Source organism: Diuraphis noxia, unplaced genomic scaffold, assembly GCF_037042655.1.
Source record: "Diuraphis noxia isolate RWA-SAM2 unplaced genomic scaffold, SU_Dnox_SAM2 contig0004, whole genome shotgun sequence".
Classification (NCBI taxonomy): Eukaryota; Metazoa; Arthropoda; class Insecta; order Hemiptera; family Aphididae; genus Diuraphis; species Diuraphis noxia.
Window position 1 is genome coordinate 10,926,594 of NW_028301714.1, and position 14,487 is coordinate 10,941,080.

General features: G+C 26.7%; 1 protein-coding gene across 1 annotated transcript in view; it reads left to right on the forward strand.

Moving 5' to 3' along the window:
* The first annotated feature begins 1,467 nt into the window (after positions 1-1,467).
* Positions 1,468-14,487, forward strand: part of LOC107165799 (protein O-mannosyl-transferase Tmtc2-like) — a 103,694-nt gene continuing 90,674 nt past the window's right edge. Inside the window, exons 1-3 of the mRNA XM_089227937.1 lie at positions 1,468-1,621; positions 1,763-1,866; positions 12,586-12,735. Coding sequence (XP_089084063.1) covers positions 1,580-1,621; positions 1,763-1,866; positions 12,586-12,735 — 296 coding nt within the window. The 5' untranslated portion in view covers positions 1,468-1,579. The remainder of the gene's footprint in view (positions 1,622-1,762; positions 1,867-12,585; positions 12,736-14,487) is intronic.

Sequence of the window (14,487 nt, forward strand, 5' to 3'; positions counted from 1 at the left end):
TTTCTATAATATATAGTTTAAAATATGGGCTATAGATAAATCAAATCAGTTGCCAATTTAGGATAATATCTCTAGTTTTTTCTGCTGTGAAACTGCTAGGTTAAAAGATATAAACTATATAAAAAATTGCAGTTTCTAAAAAAGCAAATTAGTACCTAGGTATTTAAAATTAAGGGTTTATCACATAGCTTTGAATTATTAAATTTGACAAACAAAACTACAATAATTATTATTAATATTTATACACGTATCTAATTTATGTATATTACAGTGTAAATATTTGGTTTTAAGTTTTGTTTTGCGTATAATCATAACAACTATTTTATATAAATATAAATAATAAAATTATCAATATTTACTCAAAAAAAAAAAAAAAAAAAAAAAACAAGTTAATAAACCAGGATAATACAGAACGATAACATGCAGAAATATCGTTTTAAACATATACCGTCTGTTAAAGATCGCTTCGTAAATACGGTTAGGTACTTTTATATCGTATTAGTAACGAGTAGTATTTATAACGAATAATAATATTAAAAACATAATTTCACTAGGTATGTAGGTGGTGATAATTTTTATTTCAATAAATATTTTATATGATTTCAGATAATATATTTCAATTATAATCATAAATAGATTATACCTACCATTGTTTTTTGGTAGGAATGCAATTATGTTTAATTATTCATTTTTTGATTATTTCGGTAATCGAATTTCACCGATTTCTAATATTGTAACTACATTTACATTTATTTAAAAACTACTGATTATTTCAATAATTTGTGTTATACTAATTACATATATCTATTATTAAAACCCTGGCTCATGCATTTGTCTTGAAAATTAAAAGCAAACATAATTGAAAATATAACTATTTTTAAGTGGATATACAAACATGCTATGTGTGTACATATATTATTACTTATTACTTTAGTAAAGATAATACAGTGATAAAAAGTATAAGCATATTAGCTTATTTAAATATTTAGATATACATAAATAACAATAAACAGATTTCATGCAATACACATACATTTGATATTAATAAATATTTGATCTCATTTCGATATATAATATTAGTTTATTAGATATGTATATATAATATTACCTATATGGCTATATGATTAGTATATAGACCATTTTTTAATTATTGATAATAATGTGATAACAATTTTTCAATCGTAAAAAGTTCATGTGTAAAATATGTATATAAGTAATTTTGAAAAAACATATATTCAATTTTAAAATAAAATAATATATACAGTTGATAACTTATGCTAATAAATGTGCTTTAAATATATGATGGTGTAAATATACAAAATATAATCATGTAGTCTATGATATGCTCGATTAAATATGTTTTTATAAAAGAATACTTATTATTTAGGTACTTGTTATTTCATGACTATTAACAAATTATGTGTTATTAGATACTTATTACTATATATCTCGAAATGTACGATAGGCGTCCTTGCGCAATTGAAAAACGAACGCATGCGCCAAAGGGACACTGGGTGGTTCTGCTTTGGAAAAGACCGCTGAGTGTCTGAGTGTTTTGATATTCAGTCACGTTGCCGCGATGGTCTCGGCTACCCCTGTGTCGGTCAAAAAGCCAAATCGAGTACGTAATAAAAAAAAAAAATGGTTAAAAGAAAAATGGAAAAAATAAAATATATTTTTAATGTACAATGTACATAAACTTTCCCTGCTGCATAAAAACAAACAAATGCTCTTCACTAAACGCATCCTATATTGTTTTCAGATAAAACGTTATTTTAACGTCGACTTTCATTTATTGATATGTTGTTCACTGGCGATTGCCGTGTACGCGAATACTCTGAATGCTGGGTTTGTGTACGACGACAAGTAAGACAATATGAATATTATTTTTTGTTTTTTGAGAATATTTTATCATACTGTTGATTTATATATAATATAATCATTGAGCATAGAGTAAGTAACCATTACTAAGCGTATAGAATATACAAAAGTAACAACGATGTGTGACAATTATAAGTGCCATATGATTCCTTTCATTATAAAAACTACAAGGATATCGTAGTCCAATACTTAGAGAAATTGTATTTTGAAAATGTAGCATACAACAAAATTAGTTCATTTTTTTTTTTTTAAATATAATTTCTTAAATCGCATCAGTTTCTACTAAATATTATGTCAAGTCTATCCAAATTTTTTAAATCCAGTTACTTATAGATACAGTTATAATATCTTTTATTAAGAATATTATGTATAAATTGAAAAATATTCAGATTTATTATTAATAGATTTATATTATTTTTATTACTAGTTAAATAATTAAAAAATTAAATATTTTTAACACATAATTTTTTTATGTGAATTTATGTTTTACTAAGAAATAATAATAAAAAATTATTTAATGTTTTTTATGTATATCATGATGGATAGCAATTTTATTGTATTATAAATGATTAGGTTGTAATTATTACGTATTATATAGGTATACATACAATCATTAATTTAATTATTAGGAAAAATCCCTATTATACCCAAAACTACTCGAATATATTGCAAGAAGTTCGTTATAAAAAAAAATGTAATAAAGTTGTAATCATATAATAATACAGCATCCATATTTATTAAGCGTTATACATAGTATTTAATAATATATAGCTTTATTACAAATTTTGGAGTGGTGGTGTTATTTTACAACAGTTCTACAATAAATCTTTGTACTTGGAGACAATTTCAAGACACTTGCGTTTTTTTTACGTTTAAACCATAGAAATATTTGTGGTATTAGTTATAGAATTTATGGTAAGTACCTATCGTGTGGTAACATGGTAATGAGAAAAAAGCAATCGTGTAATTTTCGATTACGTTTACATTTTTTTTTTTTTTTTTTTTTTGTATTGTCATTCTCCCATTTAACTCGTTTTGTTTTTACCACTTTTTTATTTAAAAGTTTGGCGCATGTTACAGCATTATAATTTTATTGTAGCCAATGCAAAAATACTAACCGTATAACGGCAATTGCATTTGTCCTCTCGGCCACATATCGCATACAAATTGCCGCATTACAGCGATAAAATCCTATAGACCAAACTAGACGATGATAATACGAAAAGCAAATACGAAAATTATCCTAATTTTGACCCAAAATCTTGTTTAAAATAACAATAATATTAGCGTTAAATCGTAATATTCAAATCGAAGTAAAAAAACCACGGCATTATAATATCTTTGACATGTAACGTTTTAATAATAAATTAATGTATGATAATAATATTAACGCCTTTCATATTTTTTGTAGACCAAAAATTAACTAGTAATAAAAGTCATTGTACAATACTAAATCATTATAGTTTTTTTCACCTCTGAAAAATTAATCTTGTTACATCGTAAAATATACAATTTTATTATTAATGTAATTTATATAGTTATCTTATTTAATGTTATAACTATTGTTAATTTTACAACGTAAGTAACTATATACTGTATTACCTATATATTTTAGTTTCTGAGTGGAGTGATCAATGTATTGATTTTACAATGGCGTTGCATGTGCTGATTTTTAATTTTAAAAATTTTTTTTTTTGTCTATGACCTGTATACACAATCAGTAATCGAAATTATGCTTTGATTTTAAATTTTAGTATCTTCTCGAGTGGGAAATATTTTAAGATAAGAAAATATCCAGTTCAGTCCCTAAAATATCCAAATTTTCGTACTACACACATAGTCACAAATCATCCCAATCTAAATTATACATAGGGTATTAATTAATAATAATATGTATTTACAATAAATAATTTTATTTAAATAAAGTAGAACCTCTATTTAACAAATTTAAAGGTTATTTAAAAAATGTGTGAAATATAATTTTTGTTGAAAAAATTTTTTTTTTATATAAAACTCATTTTAAGTGTACAAAATGCATGAAAATAATAATACATAATATCAGTAAATAAATAAAAATAAATTTAAATTACGTATATTAAATATGTAAATTATTATAGTTTTTTATTTTTATTTTTTGTGGTCGAAGAACTTACTGATATCCTGTATTAATATTGTTGTTTTAAAATTGTATAGAATATTATTATAAAGGTTTAATGTGAATAAAAAACTTTTAAATTTCGTTCTACACACTGAATTTTTCGTACTACACAAAGTGTGTTGTACTACACACAATTTTAGGGACTGATCCAGTTAGTTGATTAGGAGAGATAAACTTTGAGATTCGCAGTAGTTTTGAAAAGCACCATGAAAAACAAAAATAAAAGGAAACGGGAATTTTTGATAAAACCGATTTTAGTTTTTTAGTGTCACTGTAAAAAAAAATCTCTGTAGAAACAAGCAATTTATAATGATTTATAATGTTTAACATTTTCGATAAACCACAACATTTTCAAAATATTTTGGATCATGTAGAATAATTTATAGGCATATGAAATTTTCAATTTTCGTAGTTTTTCTTCTATAAACGGCAATAAGATTGTATTCTTTTGGTAAAAAACATAAAAATGTAATACATGGTGCTCAATATTATTGTTAGGACAGCAGTCGACAAATATTATAAATACGTAAGCACGATTTTTTCTATAAGCGTTGACAACATTTTCAAATTTCAAATTTACCTATTATTTTTTAGTTAAAAATGTATAAAATGTTCGACTTTTATAGTTAAAATGTAAAACATGATTCTACATAAGTATAGTTAATTCTATAGCCAAAAAATATAAAAATATAAAATCACAATTTTTTTGTATTGTTATTTTAAGTTCAAATAAGCATGAAATTACGTTAAATAACCAAAAATAACGATGTTTATTTAGTTTTTTGTAATTTAAAAATGTTGTTCATGGATACTTAAACTTTTAAAGTATATAAGCATGATATGAATGATATTAATGCAATCTACAGGATACCGTATTAATAATAACAATATATTATATTCAGGGCCAACAAGTCGTCTCCACTCAAAATCATCTTTCGTATATGTATATAAGGATATTATAGCATTGAGTTCAAATTAATACCATCATTACAATAATCCACTTAAAACCTACTATATAACAGAATGCCACCCACTTACTTGATTTTTAAAGATATACAAATTAATTATATAATTCAATTTACAGGTGATACTAGTTATCCACTATGATACTCACCGATTGACCTATTGGCTCTAAAGCTTTTACATTTAAATATTACTTTATAATTAATTCCTTCCATTATTATTATTGAGTAAATAATTAATAATATCCTTTTTTTTTTTTCTATGGTATCGAGGACCGGAGAAGGAACTATGTTGCCAATACTTCTCCTCCGACCTCCAAATTAATAATATCCTGTAGAATTTATACTTTTCTAACTAATAAAAATAATTTGTGCTAAGGACCGTGGCAATATAAATGCGAACTCTTCGTTCTTAAATAAACCAATAAGTTCCACGTATAATAGTGCATTATTATATATATTATTTATACATGAACCAAACATATTAACAATAATGCAGTCATTCAAAATCTGATAACTGAAATTTTTAAATAAACTTATAGTCTAGAGACTAACCATGTTTTCAAATTCTTGAGACGTTTGGTACTGCTTAAGAAGTATCCTGTAAAGATACAAACTTCTTTTTTTTCAAAATAACAACCTTACTTTGGGACTGTAAATTATTTATTGGATATTTTTCTAAATCATTAGTGTTACAAAATCAAAGTCCAAATGAAGTAGTTTTTGAGTTATTTTACTTTGTGTACTATGGATAATTTAAAGATCCATAAAAATGGTTTTTTAATTCAGGGAAAATTTTAGTAATAATTATTAATCTATCAAATTTATCCAAGTACAATAAAATCTGTTTATCCGATATTAAAATACATTTTTGTAAAACCATTTTTAAGAACTATTATCTTTATTAAGAACATTTTAATAACTGAAAAACTATTTGTTTGGATTTGGTTTAAAAAAAAAAAAATAATATCCTCTGAATAATTTACAATTAATGTGGTGGATAGTTCTCCTTTATAACACTTATTTTTATTATTCTTATGTCACATAAGTTATGTATGAGTATAGGTACTATACATACAGTTTGTGATCATCTATAACATCTTCCTAATAAAAATAAATAAAACAAATCATTAGATTTGAATAGGTTTAATTATTGTTTTTTTTGTTTTTTTTTTTCAAAATGTATTATTATTTAATTTAAGGCACTTTATGAATAATTCAACGTGTATGAAAACTTTAACTGACTAAAAAACCAAAAGGCGTTGTAAAATTTTAAGTATTCTAGATTTGTGTAGAATATATAAAATACTTTTTTTTTTTATGCTTTGGTTGTGGAATTATTAATACACGATGATTATAATATAATTTAAACCTTGTAGTTGATGCTGTAACAAAAAAAAAAATATATATATATACTCGTGTATATATATATATGTATTATAATTTAATTTAATTTAATCTCCTTCTTATTATATTTATGATAAAATTGAATAGAATTTAAAAAAAAAAACTTTTAAATATTGAGCAATTTATAAAACGGCAATGCTTTACATTTTTATTCGAAAGTTTTGTTTAAAAACTTTCCAGCTTGGAGCTTTAAATACATTTTTTCAGAAAGTGTGAATCTTATAATGTATACACCTGTCAAAAATTCAAACAAATATAAAGATCAAATCATAAAGTTTTTTTTTTATTATTATTACTATTTTTTTTTCTTATGTGATTCACAATATTATTGTAACAGATTAATATTAACCTAAAACAAAATATTGAACTATATATCATCAGATTAGTCTAGGGTGGTATATGACATCTTATCGTTTAAATGTATATATTTTAATTTAAAAAAACACCAATCGGAAAAGTAATAAGTCTTCCTAGGTATAGGTAACTGTACTGTTTTTAGACATATAAGATGATTTATTGTTTCGCATTGTTACTCGATGCCAAAGAAATGGTGAAAAAAATGAAAAACTCTGAACATTGAAAACCAATTGAACGTTAAACCTAAGTTATAATAATAATTTCGCTTTTGCAATAATAAGAAAGTATGCGCACATGCCTATCAAAAAGAAACGTGTAAAACGTAAAGAAATGGTTTTTGTCCAATGAAAGCAATATTTTATTCTGCAGCTGGGCCCCCCCCGTTATTAAACGTCGGAACGATTTAATGACAAATTAATGTACCACTCTTCCCCTTTAGCCAACCTATTGCACAGCTGCCTATGGTGTATTTCTTTTTCTTATATTAGCCCGTATAGTTAATTGTTTTTTCCTCGTTTGTTTAAAACCCCGCGAGGCGTTGAGAATTAATGGCACGGGGCGCACAGGGACAAAACAATACGAGACGGCGCGGCGGCGACGGCGACGGTTGTGGGCCAGACGGGGAATATGATAGCGCGGAGGAGCGAAATGGAGAGGAATGGCCGAGGCGAAAAATAACGGACGAGAAAAATAAAATGAAAAAAATGTCGGTATTAATTTTAATGAGCTCTGGGGATTTACTATTAAGCCTAATGAACAAAACAAGGGAAATGTAAAGGATTATCGAGACTCATTTAGACGTATTTTTTAGAAGCCTACACCCACTAATAGCGGGTTACCGCCACTACTGCCGACTCTGCACGAGTAGGAAATTTCCATCAGTCAACAAGATGAATTCGCGTTCCTACCACGTAGACCGTGTTGGTTAGGAATAATAATAACAATGACAACAACAACTGCGGCAATGATGGCGACAACAATAACAACAACGCGACCGTAAAGTACACGGATATTATGTATTATTATGTTGTATACAGTGATAGCGCGGAGAAAATTGAATTTTTGATAAATCACTTTGAGGAGAGTACAATAATAATCATATATATTATGCGATACTTAATTGTATGCGGAAATTAGATTTTCCGTCCTTCGCGCGACGTCATAGTATCGTCACCGTCGCCTCTGCGTCGCGATCCACACTGCTATGCAGTATTCAATTGTTTTTCTCCATCGAACCCACAGTTGTAGATGGTACCCACCACCCGTGTCTCTTTCTCTTTCCACACGATAAAGTGAATAATTCATGTAAAACGTTCGCCGTTATAATATAGTACGCGTCTTGGGGTAATTGGCGTGCATTTTATGTGCGCTCTGTGTCACGAAATACACGCGAAAACCCTCCGGCCGTTTAACGCCACTATACTCAATTTCGTTTCTTTGTACTTGTTGTTTGTAATATTGCGTTTGGCGCACACCGCCCCCCGCACATCAAAATAAAATTCCCATGAACTTTTTTTGGACAAACACTTCAAACTTGGAAAAAAAAACTTTTATTATTTCCACGCAGAGTAAATAAAATAATATCTTAACCAAACCAAAGCGCAACCCCTTTCTCCGTCGACCGACACGTTTTTTTCGTCGTTGCACGTAGAACGCGCTTTGTTCGATCGAATACAAATGTGGCGGCTAATCATGAAAACGTAACTACCACCCCCATCAACGTTTTGGATATTTTCAAAGCGCGTTAATCTAATTTGATATTTTCCGAAAAGTTTGTACCACCACTAAAATGTCAACCATTGTTTTCCTTTATACGGTAATTAGCGTCGAAAACTTCCGTTACCATGTTGGTATAGTGGTTTTTTACTCATTTATGTGTCGTTATAGAAGTTTTCAAACACTACTAAACTAAACACCAAAACATCTCGGCAACGTGATTTTCAAAATTTTACAGAAAGTTTCTCTGACAGCTATTTCTCATTAATCTGTATTTCCACTATAAATGTATTTATTATTTTGACCCTCGTTCTATTATGGCATTAAATTAATTAATTAATTGCTACATCGTGTCTCTTCTACGTCTCTAGAAAGAAAACTGTAAAAGCAAAATAAAATTATCAAAATTATTTTATCGTACACTATTATAATATAGCAATATGATTATTAATATTGTCTTGGGACGAATCTAAAACAATATGTGTATAAATACAATATCGTATTATTAAAATAATCTCATCTGGTGTTTGAATTTCATTGTGTTGAAATACCATTCATTTTTGTTACGACGTTTTAATTTTTAATTTTATTTTGTAGCCGTTCTTGAATATAAGCATTAAATAATTAATTTACGTTTGAATTTTATTGAGTTATTTAATAATTAAGTGAATTGTCTCAAACTTTTACGATGTTTATTTTTATACTAATTCAGTTGACTCTGCGATAAAATAATTGTTTTAAATTTTAATCCATAGCTTCGGTCATAAAGTAAACATTCCTGTTTGTATTTTATGAGTGATCAGCAACTTATAATACTTTAATACAGTTTAATAATATTATAATAAAGTTTTTATATTTTACACATATTTTAATAAAATTATTAAATATTTTGATAAGTTTTGGATAACCTAAACTTAATTTCGGTACAAAATGTTATGCTTATTTAAAATACAATAATATCCAAAATATCTCATAAGTTTTGAAATATTATTACTAAAATAAGGGGAAGTTAATAAAATAAATTATGTATGCCAATCAAACTTGATTTTTTTTCTTGAAATATTCATACCAAGCAGTGGTGAATTCAAAATAATTTGTTTTTATGAAACTTGATAAATTCCTAAGTCGCTGAAATTTTATGATCTGTAGTCAACAAAAGAAATGTATTTTTAACAAGTATAAAAATATAATCTATAGATAAATACGAAATTTATTAATAGTATTTAATATAAAGTATTAATTCAATAGCTCTTGATATCGTATTTAAACTTTATTTTCACAAAAAAAAACTTTTATTTTTTCACCTTATATTTATTCTGAATTCATTACTAACTAATTAATTAACAACTATTATTTTTTCACAATATTAGACTTATTGCTTTTTAATTAATTATGATATAATTTTGTTTAACTTAAGATCATATAATATAATCATAATATAATTTATTAATTTCCATAATATTTTACTTCCATAGATTAGTATTCCAATGTAAACATATAACTGATTATGTTTGTAAATCTATATTATCAAAATTTAGCCCAAACAGCCGTGTATTAACCCTCAGTTATAAAACGTGATAAATATAGTTACTATGCATTAAGAAAAACCACAAAAACACGAAACAGACAATAAATTTGCGGCAAGCATTGTTGGGGGACTGTATTTAAATGCGTTTGGTGAGAAATGATTATTGAAAATTATAATGACCCCAAACAGAGAGGACATCGTGCTAATGACAGAGTCCACGTGAATGGTGTGGGCAAAGGAATACAAAGTAAATCGCATTGTATCTCGTTATGAATATCATCATTTCTTTATGGTAATGGTATTCCTGTTTGTTATTCAAGACCAGCGGTTTCCGAACCACGTTATTATTATAAGATTTGTTCGTGGCGAGGATGGGGTGAAAGTGGAAAAAAGGAAAAAGGATCGTTAACGAAGGGATTATTTTACTGGGCTCTACTGGCAGTCATTTCTCTTTGAAACTTTATTCTGCCTTTGATGTGAATATAAAAATGTATATAATACTCGTGCATACACTCGCACAGGTACATAATGCTCAGGAAATTATGTCAGTGAGTCGTTGGCCCTCATTCAAAATGTCGTAAAAGCTGCTCTTTTCCGAATACTTCCTTATAATAAATCTTTTTTTTTGTATTTTTATTTTATTTTATTATTATTATTATATAGAATTTTGTTATGTATATATAATGTTTCTAATAAAATACTTCTGTACACTAAAGATGTTATCTTGTCGGTTCTGAAAACCACGAAAACTCTTTGAAAACTTTCAGTAGCAGCCTAACCTTCAATAAAAATTTAAATGTTGTGTTCATGATAAATAAATAATAGTAATAACAAAAAGACCTAAAATATTATACGCCAACTTCCAAACGTAATTTATATGCTGCTCATGCATTTGATGATGACGAGATAACTTACTTTCGAATTATAATTTAAATAAACTTATTGTTGATCAGATTTCTTATCAAAAAAATAACAACTGTTGTGCAGACGAAATATATAATACCTCAATATTATATTTCAGTATACATTTACAAAATTACGAAACACAAAATTATAATATAATTTAATGATTTTCCATTTATATTATTCTCTCAAAGTGTTTTAAAATATTATACTTAAGAACCTGAAAGTTGGGTTATACTGTTATACATAAATCTCATGAATTCGATTATGGTTAAAAAGGAAAACAGCTATTTATAAATACTACTCGACAAAGATAAAAGGTGATAAAGATTTGAACTAAAGTCCTAACTTCCGGAAGTAATTCTATTACTTCCTTGTCCGTTAAATGGTTCTTAAAGCACTCCGTTTGTCCTGGAGATTTTTTTTTGTCAAAAACAACCATTAGGTCTTTAATCGATTGGATTTTTAACTGTATATTTTATACTTTAAGGTAAATAGTACATTTTTGTTTACATTCGTTGGCAAAAAATTAACTGGAGGATTATAAAATATATGTAAAAAAATGGAAGTTGCTCTGTTGTATAGGGGATGTTAAGTTTACCTATTCATGTAATTGATTAATGATAATAAAGTAATATTACTTTAACGGATATTGTGTTAAATTTTAATTAAATAATAAATCATTGCATCCGAAAAACGATTCTGAACAGATATTTTCTATCCACCTATTATATTACCACATTTTTTGTATTATTATATGTTGATAATTGATATTGCTATGATTAATTTCATTTTATATTGATAACAGGTTAAAATAATTTTTACCACAAATAAATCGTATGATATGTGAATTTTATGTATTATTATTGTATTATATGGTAATTGTTTTAATATGATTTCGTATAATATTACTAGCCATTATAACTTTGTATAAGTCAATACCCATGTACCGTAAAATGGTGTAAATAGGTCCATAGTATAAATGGCTAATAACTAATTTATAATATATTTTGACAGTGTATTGTGTAAAGTTAACAGTAATATACAAAGTATAAAAAAAAATTAAAATCGTTTTTTCGCGTTTAAAATTAAAATATTATAAAATTTCATCAACATTTTGAAGTTGAGATTTTTATAAAACAAATTGGGCAGTTTTAATTTTAAGATTTTTAAGATTCATTATGAGCGGCTCTTGAGAAATATTGAATTAAGCTTTTAAACCTTAGGTATTAAAATTTAAATACAAATATAAAATAATCGGGTGAATATTTTTTGTGATTTTGAGAAATTAGAAAAACAAGTTAATATGCAAAATTTAGAACATGTATTTTATTACATATGCAAGCTTTAGGCAAACGGAAAATGGTTAGTAACACACAACAAATTTAAAATATCTATAAATATTAATCACACAAAATGAAGCTGAAATATTTTTGGAATTACTTTTCAAGTACCTACAGTTATTTTTCTTTTAAACTTCATCTAAAAATTACATTAGTCAAAATTGAGTTTGCCTGAAAATTTTCATTTTTCCAAGATTTGATAATATTCAAAAAGCATACAAATTTAAATTAAATACATTTGTTGAGCAATCAATGTGTCCAAATCAAAAACATAATACAATGTTCATAGTGATATATTTTAACCATTTAATTTATTTGTTTGATTTATAGTCGAGCGATAATAGCAAATGAAGACATAAGACCGTCGACATCGGGCTCGAACCTGTGGTGGAATGACTTTTGGGGCACTCCGATGGGTACGGGAAATTCACATGGATCGTACAGACCAATCACGGTTTTAACGTACAGATTCAATTACGGGTAAATATTTATTTATTTTTTTTAACAATATTATTAGTTAATCTTGATTGATTAATCCTGTCTAAACAATAAGCATATTATCTCTAATAGGTTTATTTATATACATAGCTAGGTATATAATAATAACTTATAACGTAAATAACACATAGGTAAAATAAAAATTTAGCTAAATAATTAATATAATCATGATAAAAAAAAATTCTAAATTGTTTAAAATTTTATAATAATTTAAAATCAAAATCAATAATAGAAAATAGAAAATTCTGGGCAAAAAATACTTTTTGTATGTTATTAGATATCATTACCTATATTGATTTTTATTAGAACATAGCAGTGTTATGTCTTTCTAAAAATAGAGAACCAATATTTTTCATGACGTTATATCTATAAAAATAAATAAAAACATATATTCAATGAAAAAATCTACCTCTTCAAGTACCGGACCAACTCCTGTAGTAAAAAATGTACCCACTTTGTGAACCGGATACTAAAAGATCTCAATGATTTAAGTTATTTTTAATTTTTAATCCTCAGGAGTTACGAAAAATCAGTACTGATTTTAAAAACAAACATAATATTATTAAAACTCACGATCACATTATATAATAGGATAATACTACGAATTACTATACCTATTGTATTAGAGTGACGATGATTGCGATAAAATTAATAATTTTAAGTTTCGTTGTTATTGTCATGCACTTTGATAGGATTTATTAGTTACAAGAACTAGACTTTTCGAATAGCAAATTTCAAAGCCATTCGAGGGGTAGGGGGGAGGGTTAAGGTATTCTCCATCGCGATCATCACTATTTTTTATTTATAGTAAATTAAAATGTTTCAGCGCATTACGTGCTATTACAAGTATTTACTTTTATACAACTTATATCACGTTAATATTATTAAAAATTATTTCTATAACATAATATACATAATATTGGTGATTTTGATTTTTAACAATTTAAATAAAAATGCGAGTTAATGAATACAGTTTAAAAATTCCAATTAGAGTTAATGAGGGTATGATAAGTAGGTGATATAGTGGATAAGATTTTATATTTATTAACTAGTATTGTGCAATAATAATAAATTATGGAGAGATAGTGTCTTATGCGATTAGTGCATTTAGGACTGAGAAATAAGGGAAATATAATTTAATACTCTTAATGAATTAAGAGTTGCTATGAAGTTTGAAAAAGTATTAGAGGTTTGGTTTATGTTCATATTTTGACTGTTAGTGGCTTCTGAATATGATTTGTTTTTGGGTTGAGTGTTGAAATCGGGAGCTTTGACAGGTATAGAATTTTTGGGGCAGACTTTTTAAACGCTGAACATTCCTTGAAGTTCGCGGTGTGGTCAAAGGTACATAAAATGAATTTAGCGGGACTATTTCGGTCTTTGGTACACTCGCTCGTTTGATGGATTTCACCTCATTTGACGCATCGAGCTTAATGATTGCAGTAATTTTTTGTATGTCCGTAGGCTTGGCAGTTGTGGCATTGTGGGTGGGCCTCGTATTTTTTCGTATGGTTTTTATATTATAACTTTCGTAGGTTGGGTAAGATATGTTATGTTGTAGATATCACTAATATTTTCCTGCGGACAAAAAATGTACACGAAGAATAGCAGCAATGAGCAATCGTTTTTGTTGCTGACATTCTATATAATCTTAGCTGAGTTTCCTAGTACGGAAAAAGCAGAACCAATTTCGGTGTGTGAGGTGGAATTATGTAAATTCCTTAAGACAACCCT